Source organism: Urocampus carinirostris, chromosome 1 (genome assembly GCF_059441175.1).
Source record: "Urocampus carinirostris isolate Australia breed hairy pipefish chromosome 1, RoL_Ucar_1.0, whole genome shotgun sequence".
Classification (NCBI taxonomy): Eukaryota; Metazoa; Chordata; class Actinopteri; order Syngnathiformes; family Syngnathidae; genus Urocampus; species Urocampus carinirostris.
This window is the reverse complement of record NC_142349.1, coordinates 5,730,955-5,756,851: the sequence shown is the minus strand read 5'-3', so window position 1 is coordinate 5,756,851 and position 25,897 is coordinate 5,730,955. Positions and strand designations below refer to the sequence as shown.

Here is a 25,897-nt window from a genome sequence, read left to right as displayed (position 1 = left end):
CTTGTCACTCCTAACATACTCCTCAAACACTTCATCTCAAAAACATTCAATTTCCTTCTTAAATCTGCATTCAGGCTCCAAGTCTCTGCACCATACAACACAGTCGGCACAATCACACTCTCATAGAGTCCCCTCTTAACATCCATACTTATACTCTTGTTGTTAATCACTCTCCTCAGAGCATCCAAAACCTTGCTTCTTTGATTCACTCTGTGCAATACCTCGCACTCCATTCAACCAACTGCAGCCACATCACAACCCAAGTACCTAAAGCTTTTCAACTTTTAAAGACAGGTAGGTTTTTATTTATTGCTCATCCCCTGCACCAGGGGGTCCGGAAAGTATGGCTCGCGAGCCAGATAAAGCATTTTTCATGAGTACATCCTGCTCGGATATATATATATATATATATATATATATATATAATATATATATATATATATATATATATGAATATATATAGAGCATCAGGCCCAATTCTGGCAATACATAGCTAAGAAATTCTTCACATGGAAGCTCATTGAAAATCATGTGTACACTGTTGATACACATCAAGATGCAAACCCACAGAAAAAAACTGTAAAGACCTGAAAAAGCCAGTCAAGCACCCAGTGCAATTTGATTAAGTGAGCAGAAGGGGTGGTTGGATCCCTGCACACATAGCATACATCCATATCCTTCTTGTTTGCTGTATTTCCTGAAATTTTTACAAAAGATCTCTGCTGGCACTTAATTTGAAAGCATTATTTATGACAAATACGGCAATCAAAATGAGCATTTATATTATTATTTTATAGATTTTGTCAAATAATCAAATTTTGTCCGGAGAACAATTCCGGTAGTTAGTTGGATTTGGTCTTAAAGTTGGGGTGTGTCATTGAAATTTTCGATTAAAAAATCTAAAGTTAAATATTTTTTCTATTAGGTATGTGTTAACAATGCCCAACTGAGTTCAAAGAGCTTTCATGCCTTTTTTTCTACTGCACCTCTATGTTTTCATCCCACTTTTAGCAGAGCTGTTCGAGAAATGGGGACTAAAGGAAGTGGTAGAGAGTTTTTTTTTTTGTTTTTTTTCAGTGTAGCATGAAAATGGTGAAGGTAAGAAAATGCAAGTTTCAATTAGAGTCTAAATGCTAACTCAAACTCCAAGAAAAATGCAAAAAAAATGTATTCAAGAGTGTCTAAGATATGCAATGCACTTGCATGCACATCATAATTGAGCTGAGTGACGCTGCAACGATGACACAAGCCAGGCAATAGAGGCACATTCTCTAATTCTGAACAGCTCTATTAAAATACAGTGGAACCTCCTCGGTTCTCGACCATAATCCGTTCCAGAACCCTGTTCGAAAACCGATTTGGTCAATCACCGAAAATCGTTTTTCCCATTAAAAGCAATGTAAAATCGTTTTAATCTGTTCCAACACCCTTGAATGTTTACCATGGCCGTAAACATGAAGCTAACCCAGGCTAATCGTATGTTCGCGTTAGCGTTATCTTCCGTATGAAAGATTACGGTAACATGAACGTGTAAAAATAAAAAAATCAGGTCGTTTACACGTCATTTAGCACCCGGGTCTCCACAACAAGTGGTGAGCGGTTAAATGATAAAGAAAAGATTTATGAATAGGATTTCTTACCTTTGTGGTGGTCTGCAGAAGCCATGCTCTATTCCCTCGAAAGAAGGGAAACTCGCACACCTTCTTCATATTTTGCTATTATTTCTTTCTTAAATGCAATAGTTGTATGCACTACTCTTCTTTTTTCACCTGTAGCAACTTTGCTGCTTGCACCGACCTTCTTCCGAGGCATAATTAGGGGTTAAAACACTCCGTTCACCGATATTAAAAACGAAAGCAAAAAGGAGTGCGCGCTCACGTGACAACAGTTCTTCATGAGGGGTGGGGGCAATCTACACCCGTACGCCGCTCAGCATCGCCCCTAGCGTACCGGCGTTCAAACTCCAATTTTTTGAACGAAAAGCGAAGCAAGAATTTCTCGAAATTTTTGGTCGAGAACCGATTCGTTCGAACTGAGAGGCGTTCGAAAACCGAGGTTCCACTGTATATGAAGTGTTTCTAAAACAGGAATAATAATAATAATAGTTTCCTTGTATTGTCATTCTGTGTAACAATGTACACAGAACGAAATGTCGATTGCACCTGACCCGTTGTAGCGAGCCGATGCAGCCGCAGCCAACAGAGGGCGCCGCCGACCACTTTTTAAGTCTTAGGAATGACTCGGCCGGGGCGCGAACCACCGACCTCCCAGTCTCAAAGCGGGCGCCTTACCATCTAGGCTACTGAGCTGGTAAGCACGGCGGGGCAGTGGTTAGCGCGTGTGCGGTACAGTTCTGAGGTGATCGAACCTTCCTGTGTGGAGTTTGCATGTTCTCCACGTGCTTGCGTGGGTTTCCTCCCACATTCCGAAAACATGTCAGGCTAATTGGCCAGTCCAAATTGTCCCTAGGTGTGAATGAGCGAGTGAGTTGTCTGTCTCCGTGTGCCCTGCGACTGGTTGGCAACCAGTTCAGGGTGTCCCCTGCCCACTGCCCAAAAATAGCTGGGATGGGCTCCAGCATCCCCACAACCCTACTGAGGATAAGCGGTGCAGATGATGAATGGATGGATGCTTTAAAACAAAGAGAATAAAACAAAGTATTTTGCTTTTCAGAGTCAAAAAAGTTCCCGACCGCTGAACAACTTCAGTCGAGAGATCGTGACATTTATATTATTTTTTCCAGACGAAAAACATTGATTTTTTTTTCTAGTGAAAATAGTGCAGAGTGAGCGAGTGATTTGGCTTCTGGGAACTTGAATAATGAGCAAGAGTGGCAATAGCAAACACACAACATAACTACCAAGAACAGCGACCAAGAATTAGCTGAAGCAGGTTTCAAGAGTGACTATAGTCAGAAATGAGCACAAGCTAATTAGCAAAGCAAAGTTTCATAATAATATAAATATTGTTTAATTTATTAAAAAGTGGGAGATCATTAAGATAATTTACTATGTAAGATACAGTACTATTCAACTAAAGACATGTCTGTCTTGTACGAAGTAGGATCCCATCATTTGTTTTCACCAATGTGTCATCTTTTTTTTACTACAATAGGATGTACAATTAAAATTGGATATACAGTACATTGTACTTTTTTTTTACAACAAGTGCGTATGTATCATCATGGAAGCCATGACTTGCCTCTTCACAGCCGCTTCACGCAACTCCTCACAATGTATCCTGAGCCACTCTTCGGCCAGCCAAAAGACTCACTTCAGTCCTGGTTGTTGTCTTAGCGAGACCTTCCTGGACCTACCTCACCAGGGAGGTGTCAAAGAAGCATCCAAACTATCCAAACCATCGAGCCACTTCAACAGAAAAATACCCCAAATCAGAGGATTAGTAGCGTCATCATGGAAGCGATAACTTGCTTCTTCCCAGCTGCTTAGGAACTCCTCACTAAGGATCCTGAGCTACTTCTTGGCCGACCAAAAGACATAGTCACTTCACTCGTGGTTGTTGTCCCAGAAAGACCTGCCTGGACAACCTCACTAGGAAGGCGTACAGGAAGCATCCAAACCAGATCACGAAGCCAATTCAACAGAAAAAGTTTCCAAAGCTAAAGTAACATCAATGTTTCCTTCTAAAAATAAATAATTAAAGGAAGCCAGTTAAAAAGTATTCTTGTTGGGAAAAGCCGCAAGAAAAATGACATACAGTAGATGGCAGTCACGTGCAATCAGGGGAGGTGGCAGGTGAGGCTGTGCAGGGAATAGTGAGACCAAGGATTCTGATTTGGTGCACTCATCAGCCTCAAACAATAGAATTAGTGATAGCATTAGAAAGTTAACAGCAAGTCAAACTATCCAGTATTTGTTTATTGTTGCATGGGCTTTTTTCCATAACAGAGGGTTACCCATTTAGCAGTGGTGAGCCAACAGGGCCTGCAAGACCTTCCCAGCTGGCCTGAAAAAGTTCTCATGTAAATTATATTTGGTTCATGAATACTTTTAAATAATTCCAAATTGTTTTAAATTTCCCTCATTGCTTTTCCCCTGGTTGCACCTCTTCTCATATTTAAGCATTTAACAAAACATATAAAAGCCATTACTTGTTGCCAGGGTCAGACTCTGTACCGGTCCGTCGTGGTGAAGAGGGAGCTGAGCCGAAAAGCAAAGCTCTCAATCTACTGGTCGCTCTACGTTCCTACCCTTACCTATGGTCATGAACTGTGGGTTATGACCGAAAGAACGCGATCCCGGATACAAGTGGCTGAAATAAGTTTACTCTGCAAGGTGGCTGGGCTCTCTTTCAGAGATAAGATGAGAAGCTCAGTCATCCGGGAGGGACTCTATGTAGAGCCACTGCTCCTCCGCATTGAGAAGAGCCAGTTGAGGTGGCTTGGGCCTCTGATAAGGATGCTTCCTGGACGCCTCCCTCGGGAGGTGTTACGGGCATGTGCCACTCTCAGGAGGCCCTGGGGACAACACAGGACACGCTGGAGAGACTATGTCTCTAGGTTGGCTTTGGAACGCATCAGGATCCCGTAGAATGAGCTGAAGGAAGTGTCAGGGATTTGGAACGTCTGGGATTCCCTGCTAAGGCTGTGACCCGACCTCAGATAAGCAGTAGATAATGGTTGGATGGATGGAATGTTTTCAAGGTCAAAAACCTATGTGGAGGCCTTCACAATTCGTTCTGCAGGCCCTGAGGCATAACAAATGTGTGGATAAAGTTGATTATTTAGCCAATCAGATTCTAAGTTGGCGTACCAGAGCCTTTTAGCAGGCGTAACGAAACAGGCTATATTCCTAAATAATATTGCGATTTTATGAGTTTTATTTTGTGTTGTTTTATATGTGTCACAGCTGTATCTGCAGTAAATGTTTTATAGGCATAAAACAGTTACTGAGGGTTGGATTGATTCAGCCTAGTAAAGGCCTAGGTGTGAAATGCATGACCCACCACTGCTATACAGTGATGCTTTTATTCAAAAGTAGCAGCACATAGCATAACATATTATACAATAAAACAATGTTTCCCATTCTACAGTTTATATATTGTTTTCTTGCTCTGCCAATCCAATGATGAATAAGATGTAGCTTCATTTATTTCTAAATCTGACTGTTCCTCACCAGAAGCGAACATCACTGCAAGGCATGGTTAGATGGAGAAGTGCATACACTTTGAATACTCTCAACCTATAAACAATGCTTTTAGTGATGTTCAGTTGCAATAAAATCCAGGAAACCAACCATTCTTTTTTTCTTCAATGTAACATTGCCAACTGCAGTGGTGTCAGGCATTTAAAGCAGCAAGCACTTGTATTAATGATGAATCTATCAACAAAATACATAAAAGATGCTGTGTTTCTGTTTCAAAGTCAGATAGGGCATGGAATACACACATGGAGAGGGCGATACCGGAAATTTTGGTACTGATCAAAATCAGGGAAATACACGGCGATAACGATACGCTTCGCTTGGAAATGTCACGATCATTAAATAATGGAACCCTCCTCTCATTGTGTTAGTTTACGATTAGGATACATAATAACACAGCAAAGATTTGATAAAAATGTTTCATTTTCATGTAATACAAATGATTTATTTTTATCAAATAACTACATTGCAAACAGTAGAAACATTAAAGAAAATGTTTCTTCTACAACTGTTTCAAAACAGAAGCTGAGAGAGTGAAACCGAAAGAGCAGCAATGTAACACAAATACAAATACTGTATTACAATGTTAGCTTGGGAACTAAAATAACTTCCATTGCACACTGTTTTGAAAATAAAATCAGTATGCAAAAAAGTGTAATTTGTCTCTCATTGGGTCTGTTGCCATAACGACAGCTGATATACAGGTTTGTTGTTCAGGAACAGCAATATGTTTACATTTTTGGTTGCAGTTCCTTTTTCTCTCTAAGGTGATTTTTTTTTAGATGTGTTCATGTCAATTGATGCTTGTGCTTATCATGTTTACGTATGTTCAGATGTCGGAATAGTGGCAGTAGTGTGGGAAATGAAACGGATGAATCCTTTCGAAAAAATTGTACTCCTCAACAAAACAGGCCTTATTATCTTCTTGGCACGGCACTCTGAAACGCAGAAAATCTGCTTATGTACAAACCAATAATTTAGGTCAATCTGTAAAGCTATTCTCTTTTTTCCTTTCTCAAATTGGCTGTGATAAACGGTGCCGCTAAAAATATCAATGATCACGGAGCACAAGGAAATGTGCAGTGATTAAGACACAATATTTAATTTATAGAGAGACTTAAATCAAACACTTTTATGTATTTACTGGTCATAAGTCACATTTGCGCAAAGGAAGAATCTCAATTTTCTTTAGAAGACTCAATGAATAGCACGAATGGAGCAAATTATGTTCTGAAGTTTCAATGGAGTCATGTAATGTTCTATTCTCGGGAGAGGTCGTCAGAAATGATCTCAAAAGATCACTTTAATTAAATTTCGGTCCAAATGGAGTCCTTATTATTCCAATTATTAGTCAAGCATGTCAAGGAATCAGAGGGACTCATAGCGTTATCCTTACACCTTAAGTTCAGGCCACTGAGAGAAAGAAATATGCATAGAAACAGTGAAAATATTTACATTTGAATCATATTCATAGTCAGTAAATTAGCTTCATATAATAGTTGCACATATATTTTTGGGCTCAAATTGATGTCAATGAAATGTAAGATTATGAGCACATTTAAATTAGCCCTGACTCTGATCAAAAGACAACTGAGTGTACCGTAACGGAGACCAATGACATTTTTAGTCTGTGGTTTGTGATCGTAAATATAATATAAATATATAAATATGGTAAAACTCTAGTCAGGAAAAATCTACTTTCCAGTAATTCCCAGAGGCCAAAGTATTTTAACAATTTTTCTTTCATACATGTTGCCGTGGACAAGTCCTGCCCCGTGCGTGTTCATTTTAACATTGGGATCTCAACCGAGTATTTGGTCGAAGGAACAAGATCTGAAGAGACCAGTTCTGTTGAGGACTTTTGTTACAAAGAAACAAAAACAGAAATAAACAGAATATTCTGGTCAAGTGAACAGGACATAGTCCTCACTGAACAATCATCAAAAATATGGTTGAACATTGTTTTTCTAGGAAAAGGGGGCGTGTTAAGACAAAACTCAACTAAAAGTAAGGAAGTCCAAAATTCACGACAGACCTTTGTTAATTCTGGATCTAACTGGATTTTACAGGTGGTATGATAAGATTAGAGCAGAATCATTAGAACACCAGTTAAAAATAATTCAAATATAATCACTGAATGAATAGATACAGTGATATGTCAAGTGAACACAATAAGTAAATATTGCACTCAAATTTGTCAATAAGCATAAGCTGCTTTTATTATAATTAAATGAACAAAGTGATTATCAAATTAAGGATGTAAGATTAAATAATGATATAAATGTAGCGAGAAAACTCATGCAATAATGACTACTTATTCAGTAACACATTTTAATAATCTAACATACACAACTTCAATGAACAATACTCAACAGTTGATTGAAATTACTATTCTTTCTTTGTAGAAGATACATACAAATACCTACTGTTACTATAACTTGTATCATTCAGACAATTGTACAGGGTCACAGAGAAAAAAATTAATTCCAGTTCTTAGGAGGTCATTTTTAGATGAATTTATGACCAAAGGAATGTCTCAATGATATGAATGATTTATTTATAATTTAAAACACATTCAATAAGTTCAAGAAAATTACTTTTAAATATATATTTTTTTTTTTTCAGTAGACACTTTCAATCCACTGAGAGTTGCTATAAAACTCCTATTTTGCTGAGTTGGCATAAACATTGCATTAATCACACCAAGGTCGTTTTACAGTTCAGTTTGACAGATTGACTCATGAAAAAGAAAAGAAAATTCCAACTGTACAGTACTTGCAAAAAAACATGAGTACTTAATGTCTTAAGTTCGGGTTATATTGACAGCCAATCGTTGATTCCTTGCGCGTACTAAAGCCAGGCAGAAGTCCATCTTTACGTTTTATTTGACAGCTCAACATGGTGTGCGGGTTCTAAGAACATTTGACATGGCTGGGACGAGAAAAAGGCTGCCCCCCCAACACACACTATCCCTCAGACCGGGGGCATTCTATTGCAGGTATACTAATAACAACTGGCCCCTATGGATTCCACAGTTGGCTCTCCCAATGAATACAACAACAATTAAAAAATCACTTTTATCCCCCCAAAAAATGCTAATTTTTTTCCATTTAATTTCCTTCCCGTAGTTTACAATATACCAAATTTTCCAGACTATAAGGTACAACCAAAAACATTAAATTATCAAGAAATTCGAATGTGCCTTTTTTAATCCAGTGTACCCTATGAGCAGACAAATATGAAAATACATTACCATATTCGTCTAATTATTTGCCAGTCAATAAATCTCATAACAGGATCGGACAGAATAGCAATTGTAAATAGCACTGAATCCTAATCACCGAACCACGAGGGACATCAATGTTTGCTCACAATTGCATAACATTGGATGCAATTGGAAATGAACCCAGACCCGTAGCACGGAGAGCGCCAGGTCCTATTTATTAAACTACTGCACATACCTACCTGTACAACATATAAAAAGGCATTCGGTCTTTTCTAACTGTGGCGCTTTTTAGTCACGGTGCCTGATATGTTAGTGAAATGAAAAATCAGAAAGTGATTAAAAATTAGTATAACATTTTGTTACACTTTCTCTCAGCTCAAACTCAGCACTGTAATTGACAAAAGTTTATGATGCCGAGATAAAACGCCTTTTCATGGAGTCGTCTGTATTCCTAGTGGTCTAGCAGATAGGATCTGGCGTGCTCCCTGCTGCAATCCAGGATTGATTGCATCCAGTGATGTGCAATGGTGATCAATGATAAATTCTGATTGATTAGTCAATGCACAAATATAGAACTTCTCCATATTTTTGCAACTTTAGCCCTTACAGTATTTTCATTCCATGGGCCTGATCTGGTGCGCCTAATATATGAAAAAAAAAATAATAAAAGAAAAAAACTCACAAAAGAATATTTTTCGGGGTGCGCCTTACTATCCAATGTGCCTTATAGTGTGGCTAGTATTGTATGTATAAATGATCTGAAATAGGGCAATACACATTGTCTACCTATACTACGTATGATAAACATGCAATTACAATTGATCAGATACGGATTTAAGAAGATTAACAGATGTAGACTCAACTGTGCGCCTGGTAGTGCGCCTGTAACAAAACGCACTAGCAGCTTAATTATCTTGAACCTGTGATACACAACTTCCGTTGATGCGCAAGATTAATGTAGCGGGTAGGTCGGGCATGCGCGCCTCCAAAAGCCTTAAAGTGTGCGCTCAAGGGCGAACAGATCTCTGGCAAGTGGAGTCAATCGGAAACATGAGACAGGGACTTGGCTGGAGGCATCACAGGACAGCACGGCAGTGACCACACACGCACTTTTTGTAGCGAATAGCGTATCTTAAATAACATGTTTATCTTCAAGTGGAGTGAACAATGTAATTGTTTCAAAGTCTTTCAAAGTCAGCTGCCACCCGAAGAAAAAAACGCGTCCGTGCCAATGTGTTTGATTGCAGTGGTTCGAGGGTGAGTCGAGCACTATGGGGGCACATAAATATTGTCTTTTTCTGGACCCTTGGACGTTTCTAGTCCGTCACTCTCATTCACACACACGGCCGGTACGGCCCACTTCCTTACCAGTCCCATCTCTCACGGCGCTCTCCCGGACTTCCCACTGCAATCACTTATAAAACTTTTCAGGCCCGCCACACGTGGTCAGGTTCTTAAAGAGCTACGTTCCCCTCCTCACGTGGCGCGGGGGGTATTGAGTCGTCACAGACCCCCTGAATGATCACCCAAAAATAAGGCGGCGGAGACAATAGCTCGTCTTGATGAATTCAATTCTTTCAGGAGGCTGTACCGTTGTCCCGGTAGCTCCGGGCAAAACAATCGTTTCTTTGATACGTGGAAGAAATGCGCTCAACTTGGTTGCTCCTATAAACTGCCTTTAACTACTTTCGAATTAGGATCTAGACAAAGTTCACCTCTGACCGGAACAACCCCCTGTGGAAGTAGGACCCTTTCGTGCGTTCTCCAGGGGAAAAAAAACTGCTTCTCGATGCGAAAAAATAAATGAATGTAAACATCTGGAACTGACCTGGTCTGCGGTGGAAGCAGCAACGGTGTTGGGTTCAGACATGATGCAAAGTTGTGGCACTACTCATGTAGGTTCCTTCATTTACACCTTGCCTTTCAGGTCCGCAGCAAATGAGAGGGCAGAAAACACAGTATTTGCTTCTCTTTTGCTCTGACTTGATTAATGCTGAATTACTTTCACCTCATTTCATCGGATGGAACTCAGCTTCCTCTCCCGCCTCTCTCACTCATTCGGCATGGTAGCCCACTCTCTCTCCCTGACGCCCCCTCATCCCCTCCTTTCTTCATTTGCGATCCCAGTTCTCCCTCCCCTCACCCGCTTGGTTTTTACTCACCCCACTCTCGCTCTCTTGCTCTGTCTCTTGCACCTTTCATTGATTTACTTTCTCTTTTCCAACTCTCTTTTTTAGTTGTGTTTCAGGAATATGCACCCGCCCTCGTCTTCACCGCATCCACCTCCCGTTTTTTTTACTGCCTCCGCCTTCCTTGAGCAAAAGAAAAAACACACACAGAAAACATCCACAGTCTTTCTCCGGTACTGCCACCATGAATGGACTGTTGTCACTCTCGCACCTTGGCAGAATACATAAGCAGAGGCGAGGAAGAAGGATGAAGGAATTGGTGCCGGTGTTGTGTTCAACTTTTATACTGATTGGCATATTAGGAGTGGGCCTATGGATTCAAATATCAATATAATCAATACTATGCAAGTACGGATCGATGCTATCGTCCTGGAATCGATACTTCACTCTCCCAAGATCTTATTTTAAAGCGCGGGATGTTTCCATAGTGCAGTGGTTAGCACATTCGCCTAACACGCCCATTTAAGACCAGGTGGAAACATTTGTTGGCCTGGAGAGGGATGGGCACAGCTAGACTGTACTTGCCCAAAAAAAACACCACAGGAAGTGGTGCCCCTAATACCCTAGTGGTTAAGGGATACCTCCTCCCTCTATGTAGATAGCACAGCCCTTCTCTCTCTGACCCGGCGCACTTGGCCACTCTACATATATGCCTGGGTCATGGCACACTTTTAGCTCCTCTCTCTACCTGGCCTCCTGCTTCATTCAGCCTGCCAGGTAGAAAAGGGGACAACATCAGACAGAGGCAAAGAGGAACCGCTATGCAGAGTGAACTTTTTTAAATTACAGAAAAGGACAATGTCAGGTATCATATGTGTGTGAAAGTGATTTGCTACTGTGGCAACAACACAAATTGACATAAAAAATAAAAATAAAAAAACAGCACCAAGCTGCAACCAAAAATGTAAACATGTTACTGCGCAGTATTAAAACATCCAATGTAAGATTGGGAAAACCCACCACTCCTTTTTTCCAACGCAACATCCTGGAACATCAAATACAAACACACACACACACACTCACGCGCACACATGACACACAGGCAAGGCACAGTCTAACCATGAGAAGAAAGGGACATAAAAGAGATTCATTCACACTGAAAAAGCAAAACCACACTTCTTTTTGTTAAAACATTTTGAGTGTCGCTCGAATATGGGTAACCGTTTGGTTGACGGTTAATTCCCGGGACAGGTTCCATGTGTTTTTTTACCATTTGAGGTCACTGCGGCTTAAGAGGTAATGCAGGTTATTCTTTTGGTCAATATGGGTGCAGCCAGGCTGTACTTGCCCAAGACACACCACAGGAAGTGGTGCCCCTACGCCTGTACAAAATCCTATAAATCTGTTGTCACCAAGGCAACAGAGCATATGAGAGACAACTGACACTTTGTTTGCGTTACTGACGATATTCTTTAAATATTGTGCAATAGAATGCAGCGTACTTCTCCAGTTGAAGTAGTCATACAGTATTTTTCCTTGCCCTCATGAAGGTTTTAGATCAGGGGATGGTGTAATGATGGTCTGTAGTCAGTAACAGTTGGTGGTGTGTGCAGCCATTTTAGACCATTTTAAATAAGGGCAATACAAATAAACACAACTTGACTATTTGCATTTTTTTATATTGCTACTTTTTGGTTTGACTTTCTAGGATATAGTTTCTATTTTATTCTTTTTTTTTATAATGTAAAGTTTCGGCGTAGTTATTTGATATAAATTTAAAAACTATAGTGGGTAAAATGTTTGTGCTGTGATTATCATAATAATGAACAAACGCAAGGGTAGGCAAGGGTAGGGGTTCAATAGGTCAATGATCATGACTTTTCTAGGCAAAAAATATCAATATCGGATTTGTATCGATCGATGTTGACTTGGGTCGGATCGATAACTTAAATTCCTAGTATCGCCCATGCCCACTTAAAAGTACACCAAAGCACGCATGGGCAATAGCCAAGAGCACATCTTACCACCCGTCTCAACAGATTAAAGTTGAGAAACAAAAAAGTGACGTCAAACTCGTCTGCCCCCCTTTAAGCTCTTTCTCACTGCTTCTCTTATTTCTTCCACTTGTTTTCAGAGGCAGCTGCCGCAACTCTGAAGACCACCAACAACCTCCCTTTCAGTGGCACTTGACTCTTCCAAATCCTCGTCTGTCTCTACAACCTGACATTGCCAATACCCCCACTCGCCAGCCTCTGTGCAGCAAACACACATACACCCTCTGCCGTACTAGATCAGATCAGGGCCCTCCTCCTTGATCTGTTTTCTCTCTGCCAATGTCAGACAATGAACCCTGCCGTAGAAGGATGAAATAAAGGCAAAATTGGACATCGGTGGCAAATTTCATTTCAATAATATGGTGTCGTCAGATACATGGGACAGCAACCACTCAGCCAGGGACCAGTACCGGTACCAAGTTGAGGTAGTTTGGTACAGGGGCGCATAGAAAGAAAAAAAATTCCCTTTTTTTACCTACTGTTGTTTTACTAATACTGCTACGTTCCAAACTAAACTTGAACCGGGGCTTTGGGGTGATATGTATTGATTCAAATCAATGTAGTTCGCATGGGGAGCACAGTTGCCTGTAGAGCAGTGCAACTGTCACATTGGAAACAACGATTCCCGCTCACCAAAGACACAGCGAAGGATGAATCAAACAAAACAAAAATTTCTTTCTAGAATTTCTCCCAATTTTTGTAGTCAGTAGGTGACCATACCCCCCAATGCCAACCCCTAATGACGAGTGCCAACAGGGAGGCAATGGGTACCAATTTAGTGAGTCTTACATATGAGTCGGTTGAGGCTCAATCCAGCAACCTCCCAGTCTAGAGGCGGGCGCTCTACCGCAAGGCCAACAAGCTGGTAAATCAACCAAAACTTTTACGATTATTGTCAATCAACATGAAGAATTTTCAACTACCCGATGCTAGATCAATTGTAAACACTCTCGCCGCCATGGAAACATTTTGGCAACGGAGTTGAAGGACGCATGGATCCCTAAGTCAAGAACACGATTTTGAAATGTTAATCAGATAAAACACAAAAATGGGAGGGCGTAGTTTTAGCATGGACAGATGTGACGTGCCCCACCTTTGTGGAGCAAAAGCTGTTTTGCTTCCACCAATATTATGTGATAACCAATGCCAAGACCAAATCCATACCCTTGCAATAATGTATGCATTTTTGCTCTGAACATTTCAGAAAATGTACTCTGGTCTTTTCTTTCCCAAGTAATTTCTTTCAGTCTGTCATAAATATACAGGACCGTTATAATCCATTTTTTTTTCTTCTGTGATTCAATTCCCCCTAAAGTGGCATACATTCTGGATTCATTACAAATAACTTATTGTATTGTATCTAAAAAAAAAAAACATAGCACTGAGTGACTATTAAGCCTAACTTTTATTGCACCAAAAAATGTTAAATAAGGTTTGAAATTTGTTGTATTAACCTTACCTATTAACCAACAAGCCCTTTCCATAACACTTCACCGAACAAAAGGGTGGTAGAATGATGGTCAGGCTGGAGTGGAGTGCTTTAAATGGAAAGTCTCAACTAGAGTTCAGATTCAAATGAAAACTATGTTTGAGTGTAATAAATAATTAAGCATCCCCCCCCAAAAAAAACAATCTTCCCCCTCCAAAAATACTTGTTGAGCAATGAAACATCTACATAACTGTTGCCATTTACCAATTGAAGTAACTTTCATAATTCAGAAAGAGTTCCATTCCATCCATCCATCCATTATCTGCATCGCTCATCCTCAGTAAGGCCGCGGGGGTGCTGGAGCCAGTCCCAGCTATCTTCGGGCAGTGGGCAGGGGACACCCTGAACTGGTTGCCAGCCAGTCGCAGGGCACACAGGGACAGACAATTCGCTCCCTCATTCACACCAAGGGACAATTTGGACCGGCCAATTAACCTGACATGCATGTTTTTGGAATGTGGGAGGAAACTGGAGTGCGCGGAGGAAACCCACGCAAGTACGGGAGTACATACAAACTCCACACAGGAGGTTCGATCTCATGACCTCAGAACTGTGCCGCACACGTGCTAACCACTGCACCGCCATGCTGCCCAAGTTCCATTCCATTTTTCTAAATTAAAAAAAAAAGACTTCAACTTAAATGAGGTCATAAAGTAACAACAATTACATCTTCCTCAGTCTATGTCTGTCTCTTAGGACGATTAAGCTAATGCCACTTCACCTCTCATTAGCCCAGCAAGCATGTGATGAGACTTCTAACTGTGACAAAGGCCATTAATTGAAGGAAGAATGCCTAAGACTGAACTCTTTTAAAGAGCCCCTCACGATAAAACGGCAAGAGAGCAGAACAGAGCAAAAGAGAGAAGACAGAATGACACAAAAGAAGACCGGATAACGTTGGAGACGCTGAGAGTAGTCAGGACACACATCAGCAGGGTCGAGGTGTATAACAGGACACGCACTTGTCAGAGCCTCTAAAAAGAAGAACGCTAAAACTTTTAGAAGCTCTGTTTCAGTCAGTTGTGGGCTTTCAAGGCCCGCAGGGCCTTATTTGCTGTCCTAAAATATCTGAATCATGTGATATTATTATATTTTGTCCATGAATATTTTTTTAATAATTCCAAATTATCTGACAGCCTCCTTTCATTTCTATCCCTCTGTGCTCTGTGCTGCTACCTAGATGTGTGCTTTTATATTGAAGCAGTTAACCAATCACATTTCATCTATTACTTGTTGCCAGAGTCAAAAATCTGCCTGGAGGTCACCACAAAGACTTATGAAGGCTCTGAGGCATAACATCAGTGTTTGATAAAGCTGTTGGTTTAGCTAATCAGATTACGTGTTGGTGAGTCAGGATCTGATAGTGGGCCTTAGAAAACGTCTAAGGTTTCACAAACTATGATTGGGGGGTGGTTACAGAAGTATCGCAATGAAAATGGGAAGAAAAAAGTTGTTTTATAGCCATAAAATATTTAATGGGGCTGGATTGATTCAGCCTATTGGAGGCCTGCAGTAGGTGTGAATGCGCGACCAGCAACTGGTTTTAATGTAGTGGGTTGACTATGTTGAATATGCATTCATTTTTGGGATTTCTTTAACTTGAAGCACAGGGGAAGTGTGACAAATGAGCTTCAATGATTTGAGAACTTAGCGAGAAGCAAACATACTGCATAACAACTGTGACTTTGATGATACTGGAGAATTGTACAACTGACATGGCTGCTCTGGGTCCCCACGTATCACCAAGCAAACACCAAGGGAAAGACAAGATGAGAAAAAAAAGTGAACATCCAGACATTTCAAACGCTTGGTTTAACCTGAAGTTTCCATGCTAATTTCTCGACTCAATTTACAACCCCCACTACTTTGGCTTGGAGGGTCCCAGCTGTTAGGTCTGTATAAATAGCGTGAGGCTTCGGCCTTGGACCCCCAGGGAGAGCGGGGTTCATCGGAGGGAAAGCAGGGGAACAAATCAGGCTGGAAAAAGCACACAACGCACACATTTTGACAAACATATGGGACCATCGCTGGGAATGAAAGCAAGGTACATGTGACTGCAGTTGGACGCACGTGGCTGAAGTCACTGTCGCGATTGTAATGTGCCGAAGGATGGGGATGGCAGGGCAAGAATCCGTCATATCTGTCTTTCTCAGTCAGGAAAAAATAATTATCCATGTAATATTTTAAATGATAGATGTCAGTACTAAGATATCAAGTTTATTATGTTCATGATTTATTGTGAAAAGAAGGATAATAGTGAGAAGAACCAAATCTGTTACTCATGTCTTCATTTATAATTTGTGACAAAACAGTTCGCAATCATCATAGGGCTCATTTGACCCTGCAAGAACTGTTGTTGACTGCACAGACAAAAACTGCAGTGGTATGGTCATGTCACAAGATCATCAGGACCGGGATGAGGCGGGGGTTGGAAGTCCGAATAAGAACTGGGCCGACAACATCAAGGAATGGTCTGCTGCCAAATTTGCCAAAATCCTAACTTGGGTCAGTACCGTCAGCAGTGGACAAAGCTGTCCAGAGTTGCAGCCTCAGTGGTAACCCGACAAAACCTGCAAGTTAAGGAATCAGTGAAGCATGAACTGTGATGGTTTCTAGATCATACTAATAAAACAACATTGAAAGCAGAAGTCTACTTAACAGCTTCCCAAACACAATTATGTTGTAAATGCCCCGACTTGTTCAAGCACAGTATTTAGTGTTTTTAAAATTTGGTTTAAAAGCAAAATGAGGGAGCATGAATTGAGAGTTGATGCCCATGGATGATGGCGTGTCAACGGTAGTGTGGCGGCAGCTAATGACTGCTCCAAAGCAGGCAAACTGTGATTGGTCATTCCAAGAAAACTAGCCAAGGGCTGGGTAGGCAACATGTGTGCCTGTTCCCATGGTCTCACCATCTGTCAAAGAAGCAAGGGGTTTAGGTGCAGTTAGAGATGGTTGGTAGTTAAAGTTAGGGACTTCAGCATTTGGAGTTTCATCTTTGAGGTCTACAATGAACTTGAGCAGATGTGGACTGTCAAGAGGTTCTTGGTAGAAATAAGTATGGCTTTACATGGCTTAGGACCTGGAAGTAATCTTGAGGCCTAAACTTTCACTTGGTAACCGGCAACTCAGTGTTTTACTCATTTAACCCTCTGGTTCCAGGTGCTGAAGAGTCTCACTTTGACTATCAACAGTAAACTCTGAAATTGATGGGATGCGCAAAAACTGGGTAAGAGAATATGGATATTATTATATTATAAAAAAAATCAAAAGTTAAAACATAAGCTCAACTCTAAATGGACCATTGCCGGTAGCCTACAGTTAATCGCTGTGTACTCATGATCTGCAAACCTGTCCACCCCCTGGACTGCCTTTGTCCTCACAGCTACCTTAACACCTCCAGCTGCTTGCATTTGCTTTCCCACCTCAGCTGGTAAATCAGGTGGGTGAGATAAGCCACATAAATCATGTCTGACTCCTCAACCCCCAAATGCCCCTCCAACACGATATTTTTTCATTCACATCTGTGTTTCTGCCCCGCCCCAGAGGCAATCAACATGGTTGCTGAGCACTGCTGTTAACTAGCTGACTGGCAACTCAATGTCTCCGTTACATAATCAGAATACTGAAAGAAGAGACTGTAACTGTCCAAATATACCTGTAGTAAGCAGTGTTGGGGGTAACGTGTTACAAAGGAACGCGCTCATGGAACGCAATTACTCTTCGAGGTAGATAGAAAGATAGATAGATAGATACTTTATTCATCCCCGCAGGGAAATTCACATTTCCAGCAGCATCCCTTCGCTGAGAACAATACCATAATAAAGCAAAAGGAATACAATATACAAATACCCAATGTGACGTGCTAATACCCACTCTAGCGTGTTGTATAGAGTATTTAAATAGTGCTACATAAAATACACACTGCAATAAAGTACGGCAATATGCAATGTAGGGGGTGTGGTTTAATGTGGGCCTTTACTCCGCCGGGTGGAGTTAAAGAGCCTCATGGCATGAGAAAGAAAATATCTCTTCAGTCTGTCCGTGGTACAAGACAGTGACAGCAGTCTGTAGTGAGTACTGTAATGTGTTATTAATACAATGTTGTAACCTAACTGAAGCTACAACATGGTGCATTACTCTGCTACTTTTTAAAAACAAATCATGATTTACAAAGTGGTTTGTTTTTTGGCGGATCCTACATTGCTCTTAAATCATCATAAAACCCTCAATCTGCCAGCAACACAACACTAAAAAATAAAAACAAAAATGGACAGTAAAAAAACAATAAAATACATCAAGATGGAATAAAATAAGATATAATAAAAGTGTTGTCACACTGCTGGGTATTAAAAGCCTCTTAAAGGTTTGGGCTCTTAGCCTGGGTTCAAAAAGGTCCGGTTCCAAAAGTGGATGCATCTTGATGGGGAGCTGATTCCAGAGCCTGGGTGGGGGGCAATAGAAAAGGCTCAGTCAGAAGTTGATCCTTGGACCTCAGAGCTCTACCAGGATTGCGAGCAGTTAAAAGCTTGGATAAATACGATGGGGCAGGGCCGTTAAGAGCTTTAAAAATAAACATTAAAAGTTTAAAACCAATTCTAAAAAGGAGTGTTTGATGGGAGTTAAGAACAGGACAAATATGCACAAATGCTGGTGTTGGTTAAAGGACGGGTAGCAAGGTTCTGCACAAGGTGAGGAAAGATTGGGAGACGCCAACATAAAGTGCATTACAATAGTCTAACCTTAAACTTATTGGGCATGGATAGCTTTTTCAAGGTGGGGGCGGCTTGAAAACGATTTAACTTTGGCTAGGAGACACAGCTGAAAGACGTTTGTCCTGACAAAATTGTTGATATGTTTGTCAAACCGGAGATGATTGTCAAAAGTCAAACCTATGTTTCTGTTCTGACGCTTAAATTCAAATGTGCCGAGGCTGGCCATCACAGTATCCCCAAACATAATATATTCAGTTTTCTCTTTGTTTTGATGTAGGAAAGTTTGGCCAACCATTGCTAAATATCAGCAATACAGTCAAACAAAGAATGATGATCATGACTGTTTGGCTTTACCGGCAGATCGAATTGTACGTCGTCTGAATAACTATGAAAAGAGGTGTCCAGTGGAAGTGGCGGCTTCCAAAAAAGTCAAGGACACCAATGTAGCAAGATTGACGGCGCACGTCTCCCTTCGAAACGGGGATTCAGTTTGGAAAGAAAGAGAGGAGGCAGGATTCGGCCAAGCAGGAAGCAAGTGCCTTGTATGTTAACAAGATTTACAGCCACGGGTCCATCCACCAACCATTTGTTACATGTAAATTAACCCAGCCACAAAGTTACGAAAATAAGTACAAACTACAAAGGAACTATGTTGCTAATCACATTCAGTGATGGGTCGTCGGGGCCTGAAAAGCCTTATCTGCTGCCCTTAAAACTATCTGAATCATGTGATGTTAATTATATTTTGTCTCTGAATACTTAATAAATAATTCCAAATTGTAAGCTTTCTATCATTGTTTTTTTCCTTTTGTTGAACTGCTTCCACATGTATTAAAGCATTTAAGCAATCACATTTCAGCCATCACTTGTTGCCAGGGTCAGTAATCTGCCCTGAGGCCTTCACAAAAACCTCTGAAGGTCCTAAGCAATAACATCAGTGTTCAATAAAGCTGTAAGTTAAGCCAAAAAGATTCCCAATAGGCTGACAAGCCCCTGCTAGCGGGCCTTGGGAAACGTCACCAGTTTTACAAACTATGATTGGCTAGTAGGCGGTTACGAAGGTATCACAAGGACAATGTGAAGAAAAAGTTCCCCGTGCCAACTACTTCTGTGGAACAGACATTTCAATCCCTAAATTGAATAAAAAGATATACAAGATACGACAGGACAGGCTTGACTTTCTGCATTATCTTTGTTGGCGATTGGAAAGAACTTCTTGATGGAACTTAAAGGCACGAATAATCTGTAAGACAGAGTAATTGAAAGCTTCATGAGAAAAAAGAGGAGGATTTGTGCACCAATACAAATGATTTCCGGTGGGTAATATGTGGCTTTATTCTCAAATAATATTGCCATTTTATAAGTTTATTTTTGGCTCTTTTTATGTGTAAATGTTTTATCGACAAAAATAGTTACTGAGGGCTGGATTGATTCACTCTTCGAGGGCTAGTTGTGAAATGCACGGCCGGCCACTGATAACATTTGAAGGCAACTTAATGAAATTTTTTTTTTTACACGTTCAAAACTGTATTTTGGTAATATAAATATGGAAAGGCAAACGGTTAACATGGAAAGGAAGAAAAGAATGTAAAAGAAGAAGTGCAGTGCCAGTTGGTGACAGGAGGGTGGATACACAAACGCACTCATACCATCCACACACACACACACACACACACACACACACACACACACACACACACACACACACGCACACCTACACACACACACACACACACACACACACTCACACACACACTCACACACACGCACACTCACAGACACACACAATTCACAAGACAAACAAACATTGTTTAGTTATGATAGAACCATCTTTGATTTTGTTTTTGTTTTTTCGCTATTTTTAACCCTCCAAGGCGCAGCGAATTATAAGGCCCACCCTTAAAAATAGTACTTTGTCATATACTGGTAATTTATTAGGAGTACTGGACTATAAGGCATATGAAGTTACAACTATAATAAGAGCTACAGTGTATATACATTGTGCATTTTATACACTTACATATTTTTAAGTGCAATGCTTTATCAGTCGATAAATGTTGCTGACCATAATTGCAAAATAGTCTGCAATGGGAATTGAACCCAGGTCACGGCGGTGATCGCGTCAAATTACAACACTATACGAGTAGTGTATTTGATTTTAGTTAGAAATAGAGCAAAGAGAAAGTCGCCCTGAAAGGAATAAACACAAAAAAGCACGACAAGGGTAACAACTCTTTGATGGATGTTATGACAAATGAGACTTTGCATTTCTTTATATCTTTCAGAACAACTTTTGGTTTTCTACATTCTCTAACATTTGTCTCTGGTACCGTGTGTTAAAATAGTGTGATAAAACTGAATGCCTTTATATATGTCACCTGAATAACTGGTCGTCTACTTATAAAGTGTATAGTGCTCTCACCGCCACAACCAAGTCGCCACAGTCCTGTTGCGTACAATACTTTGGGATCGTGTTTTTTTACCAGACCCGTCTAAAGTGTTGCGAGCGTGTTGCTAGCGTGTTTTGGAATAAGGGAGCTTGGGACGACGTCTATATGACAAAGTTTCTTTCCGACACCGAGGAAGACGACTGTGATGGCTTCAGTTCTAAGGAAGAAGATGAGGACGGTTTACCGTGATTTTTACAAGTACGGTATGTTTTTTTTAATAGACCCGTTTACTGTGTTGCGAGCGTGTTGCTAGCGTGTTGCTACCATTAACTGCCCTGTCACAGGCACCGTTTGGGATGAAAGTTATATCATTATTATTAAAGCTTTAAAAACTCTCTCCGTGTACCGTCTTTCTTTGTAAATATGTGTATCCATGTATAATATGTATTTGCAACTGTTTATTTTTGTAATGTATTTATTTGTATTTATTTTGGACACTTATTCTGATATGTTTTGCACGGGCGAATTAAAAAGAAGGGGCTTAATAAACGCCGGGTGCCGGGAGGTGGGGACCGGTAAACGTGAGTCTTTGTGGACACGGCGGACAATAGTGGAAATATATTTTTCCCACCCTTACCTTTGGAAATATACACTTTTTTCCTTGGATTACTTTCAACAGGAGCCGGACTCTGCAGCTCTGCATCACACCTTAAGTACCGGTATCATTTTCCGTTCATTTTGCCGGATGTGATTTTTGGACTGTGTGCTTTAATGAAGGACATTCAGTTTAAATCGCGAGACTTAAAGTCGGGTTAGGGTTAATTTTGTGTTTGTGTTACATTTTTCAATGTGGGCGCATGCGGCTTATATACAGGAGCGGCTTGTGTAAGTACAAAATCGGTTTTGTGGTGGGTGCGGCTTATAATCAGGTGCGCTCTTTAGTCCGGAATTTACGGTGGATCTCAACATCTTCTTTCGCAGGCAGTCAGGCAGGGTATCCTAGATGGGAAAAATGCCCACTAAAAGCTCGCCGCTTTTTTTTGGGAGGGGGCGGGGGGTACTGGGGCTTGACACAGCATTTTTCCCCAGAAAGACATTCCACTCTACCAAGCCAAATCTCATCTCATCTCATCTCATTAGCCGTACCGCTTATCCTCATTAGGGTCGCGGGGGGCTGGAGCCCATCCCAGCCATCTCCAGGCAGTGGGCAGGGGACACCCTGAACTGGTTGCCAGCCAATCGCAGGGCACACAGGGACAGACAACTCATTCGCTCATTCACACCTAGGGACAATTTGGACCGGCCAATTCACCTGAAATGCATGTTTTTGGAATGTGGGAGGAAACCGGAGTGCCCGGAGGAAACCCACGCAAGCACGGGGAGAACATACAAACTCCGCACAGGAAGTCTGGAGCTGGATTTGAACCCACGACAGGTTCCCATGACATGAACTGTGCCGCACAAGCGCTAACCACTGCGCTGCCGTGCTGCCCTCCAAGCCAAATCGACATTGTATATTACCACCATAGTGTACAGGCAGTCAGGTAGGTTACCCTAGATGTGGAAAAAACTGCCCAGAAAGACGTTCCCAAAAAGACGTTCCCTGAAAGTCGTTCCCAGAAAGACGTTCCCAGAAAGACGTTCCCAGAAAGACGTTCAACTCTCCTAGACCAGAACAACTTTGAACAGCAAAACTGTCCTTAATGTCAGGTAAGTTACCCCAGAAGTGAGAAATGCCGAAATAAGCCGACTTTTTTGCATTTTTTGTTTTGCTAACTCAGCAGCTTTCCAATAAATACATTTTACTCGCCAGAAGAAGTTTGGCCAGGATCACAATCGTTTACAAGGAATCAAATAGGTCACTCTCGTGGTGAATAACCCTGCCAAAAAGAGAAATGCCAACCAAAGATTGTGTCAACTGGGGTGATTATTTAATGGCGCACAGCCATTGTAGGTATGATATGTTTTTAGTTCTTCAGAAACTCTCACTCAAATTTTAAAAGATAAAGTCAAACTTAGAAACTTGAATTCATTTTCTACAAAGTTTTCTTTTCGGCAGTTTAGAACTAGGCAAGAGATTGTGCTTCAACCGTCCATTCACAATATAAAAAAGGCTCTGAAAGTAGAACTCTTATCTTTGGGTCTCCAACTACCTCCAAACACTCAGAACTGAGGAAGAGGCAAGCAGGTAGGATAGATAAAGTTTTTGTGTGAAGTTAAAAAAAAGGGAATGTATTTGAGGTTACAGATTTGATGGGATGCAATCGACAAAGTAGCATTAGGAAGGAGAGCTGGTCTTCAGACGGGCTTGAATGTCAGAAGAGTGCTGGCGTCTGTGTTTGGCGTTGCCTCTTTTCTTAAGATGGACTGAAGAGACTCGGACTCAAGATTAAAAAATGGAGAAGCAAGCACTCACTGGAGTGCAAATCATGCCCCAACCACAGTCACAGACTTCTCATTTACTGGGTATACACGCAGGTCAAAAACCATTTCAGATACATTTACGTGTTTTTAAGGCCCAGCACAGAAAGTATGCTTGATCTTCAGCTTTTTATGAACCAATTAAGACAGTTGGCATGAAGTACATAAACAGCTTTAGACACTTTAACTCCAACAACCTTGCAAAACAGGACTTTCCCAAATACTGTGGTCACTCTTAGCATGAGAATTTCGGTATACGAGTTGTTTTTTTTCCACTGTACGAAGGAAAATGCAGTTCTTGAGCAGTCCAAAAGGCGGCCACTAGAGCCTGGTTGAGACCGCTCACTGCTTGTGGCTACTTACCACAAGCATCAGTTTACGCATGCAACCTATTCGAAGTTAAAAATATATAAATTGCTGTAAATTTTCTTTTGTGTGTAGATTCATTTTAAGTTACAGGGACTTTAATTTAACGTGTACAGTAAGTGCCAACTTATCATCAAAAGTCTCTCAATCTCATACCTGTAGACCTTCTGAGCATTGTAAGACAAAATTATTGTCATTGTAGCACGTGAAATGCACAGCAAACGTAAGATTAATTTCTGGTACCATGACTAAAGATAGTTTGATAAAGAACCAATGACCTTTCATTTTTAATGTATATAATGATGATGATGATAATAATAATAATAATAATAATAATAATAATAATAATAATAAATTGAATTTCAAAGTGGCTTTTTGGAAACCTTACTTCTCTGTACACAGAATAAAAACAGTGATATAAACAAAAAACAGGAATAGAAATTACAATAATTACAAAAAATGGGGGGGGACGGATATTAAAGGGGGTGTCAGTTTATGATGAGAAGGCAAGTCTGAAAAGGTGGATTTTGAGTATAGAATGAAAGATGAACAGGGTGGAGCTGCTGAAAGTTCTTCTCCCCTTGAAACCTAGATGGGCAGCAGGAACAGGTCAGGTACAGGTAAAGGTCAGAAGGAGGGAGGATGAAAGTGTGAGGGCGCGGGATGGCCTGGCAATGTGAAGGAGTTAAGAAAGGTAGGGAGGGGAAAATTTATGGATGGCCTTATTTATGGAAAGATTGTGTAGGTGATTCTTTGGTAGATCGGGGTCCAGTGGAGTTGTTAATGCACAGGGCTGATGTGGTGGCGACAGAGGGTTTTGGTGATAATACAAGCACAACTGAAGTTTATGGTGGGACTTTGGTGGTAGGCCGTAGAGGAGTGAGTTTCAGTAATCAAGGCGGAAGGTAACAAGGTTATGGACAAGATGACAGTGGTATGGGGAGTGAGGGAGGGGCGAAGACGGTTGATGGAGCGAAGGTGAAAGCAGACTGGGAGATGTTGTTGAGAATGAAAGAAGAGTGTAGAGTCGAGGATAACACCCAGACTCTTGACCTGAGGGGAGGGGAGGACTAGGGAGCTGTCGATGGAGAGAGTGAAGGGGTCCACTTTAGACAGGGTGGACTTTGGTGCCAATAAGAAGAAGCTCAGTTTTATTGCTGTTTATTGAAAAGTTAGTGCTGAAGTATTATTTTATTTCAGAAAAGCACGAAGTGAGAGAAGGGCGTAGAATGGACTGTCATCCGCAAAGCAGTCTAAAGAAACGCTAAATTTACAGAAGATATGGCCTAAGGCAGGGGTGTCAAACTATATTGCGCAGAGGGCCAAAACTCAAACAACACCGTTGGTCGCAGGCGGAACAGGATAAATATTTATTCAATAAACTAAAACTTGAGATTTTTTTAACATACATTTGAAATAAAAAAGATATGATATAATATTCCAGAATAAACAAACTTTAACATTAAATAACTTAAAATAATTTGCTTTCCATTAAACTATCTCTTGTCAAAACTATACAAATTCAAAGTATGAAAAAAATGGAAATATAAATCTTATTTGTGCTTTTCACTTTGGGATTCTTCTTTAACTCTTCAACTTTCCGTATCTTCTGCTCTGCATTCAAGTTTTTCATCTTATCCTGATGTTCTGTCTCGTAGTGCCGTTTTACATTATCTTCCTAAATCACGCCCACATTAGCACATAGCTTTACCGGCAATGTCATTGATCCATGCATCCATCCATCCATTCATTATCTTACGCTTATCCGGGGTCGGGTCGCAGGGGCAGCCGCCTTAACAGGGCAGCCCAGATCTCCCTATCCCCAGTAACTTCTTCTAGCTCTCCCGACGGGATTCTGAGGCGTTCCCAGGCCAGCCTAGAGACATAGTCTCTCCAGCGTGTCCAGGGTTGTCCCCAGGGCCTCCTAACGTTGGGACATGCCTGG

General features: G+C 41.0%; 2 protein-coding genes across 3 annotated transcripts in view; both read right to left on the bottom strand.

The window, feature by feature from the left end:
- Window positions 1-10,455, bottom strand: part of slc6a9 (solute carrier family 6 member 9) — a 70,939-nt gene extending 60,484 nt beyond the window's left edge. Inside the window, exons 1-2 of one of the 2 annotated variants that reach the window (XM_088348075.1) lie at window positions 10,397-10,413; window positions 10,217-10,308 (exon numbers count right to left, since the gene is read on the bottom strand). In XM_088348075.1, coding sequence (XP_088204201.1) covers window positions 10,217-10,258 — 42 coding nt within the window. In that variant the 5' untranslated portion in view covers window positions 10,259-10,308; window positions 10,397-10,413. Of the gene's footprint in view, window positions 1-10,216 lie in introns of both variants that reach the window. The other variant, XM_088347999.1, reaches the window with a different exon arrangement.
- The window catches only part of lrrc24 (leucine rich repeat containing 24), a 322,288-nt gene that overhangs the window by 159,127 nt on the left and 137,264 nt on the right, over window positions 1-25,897 (bottom strand). The gene's annotated exons all lie outside the window — the stretch shown is intronic.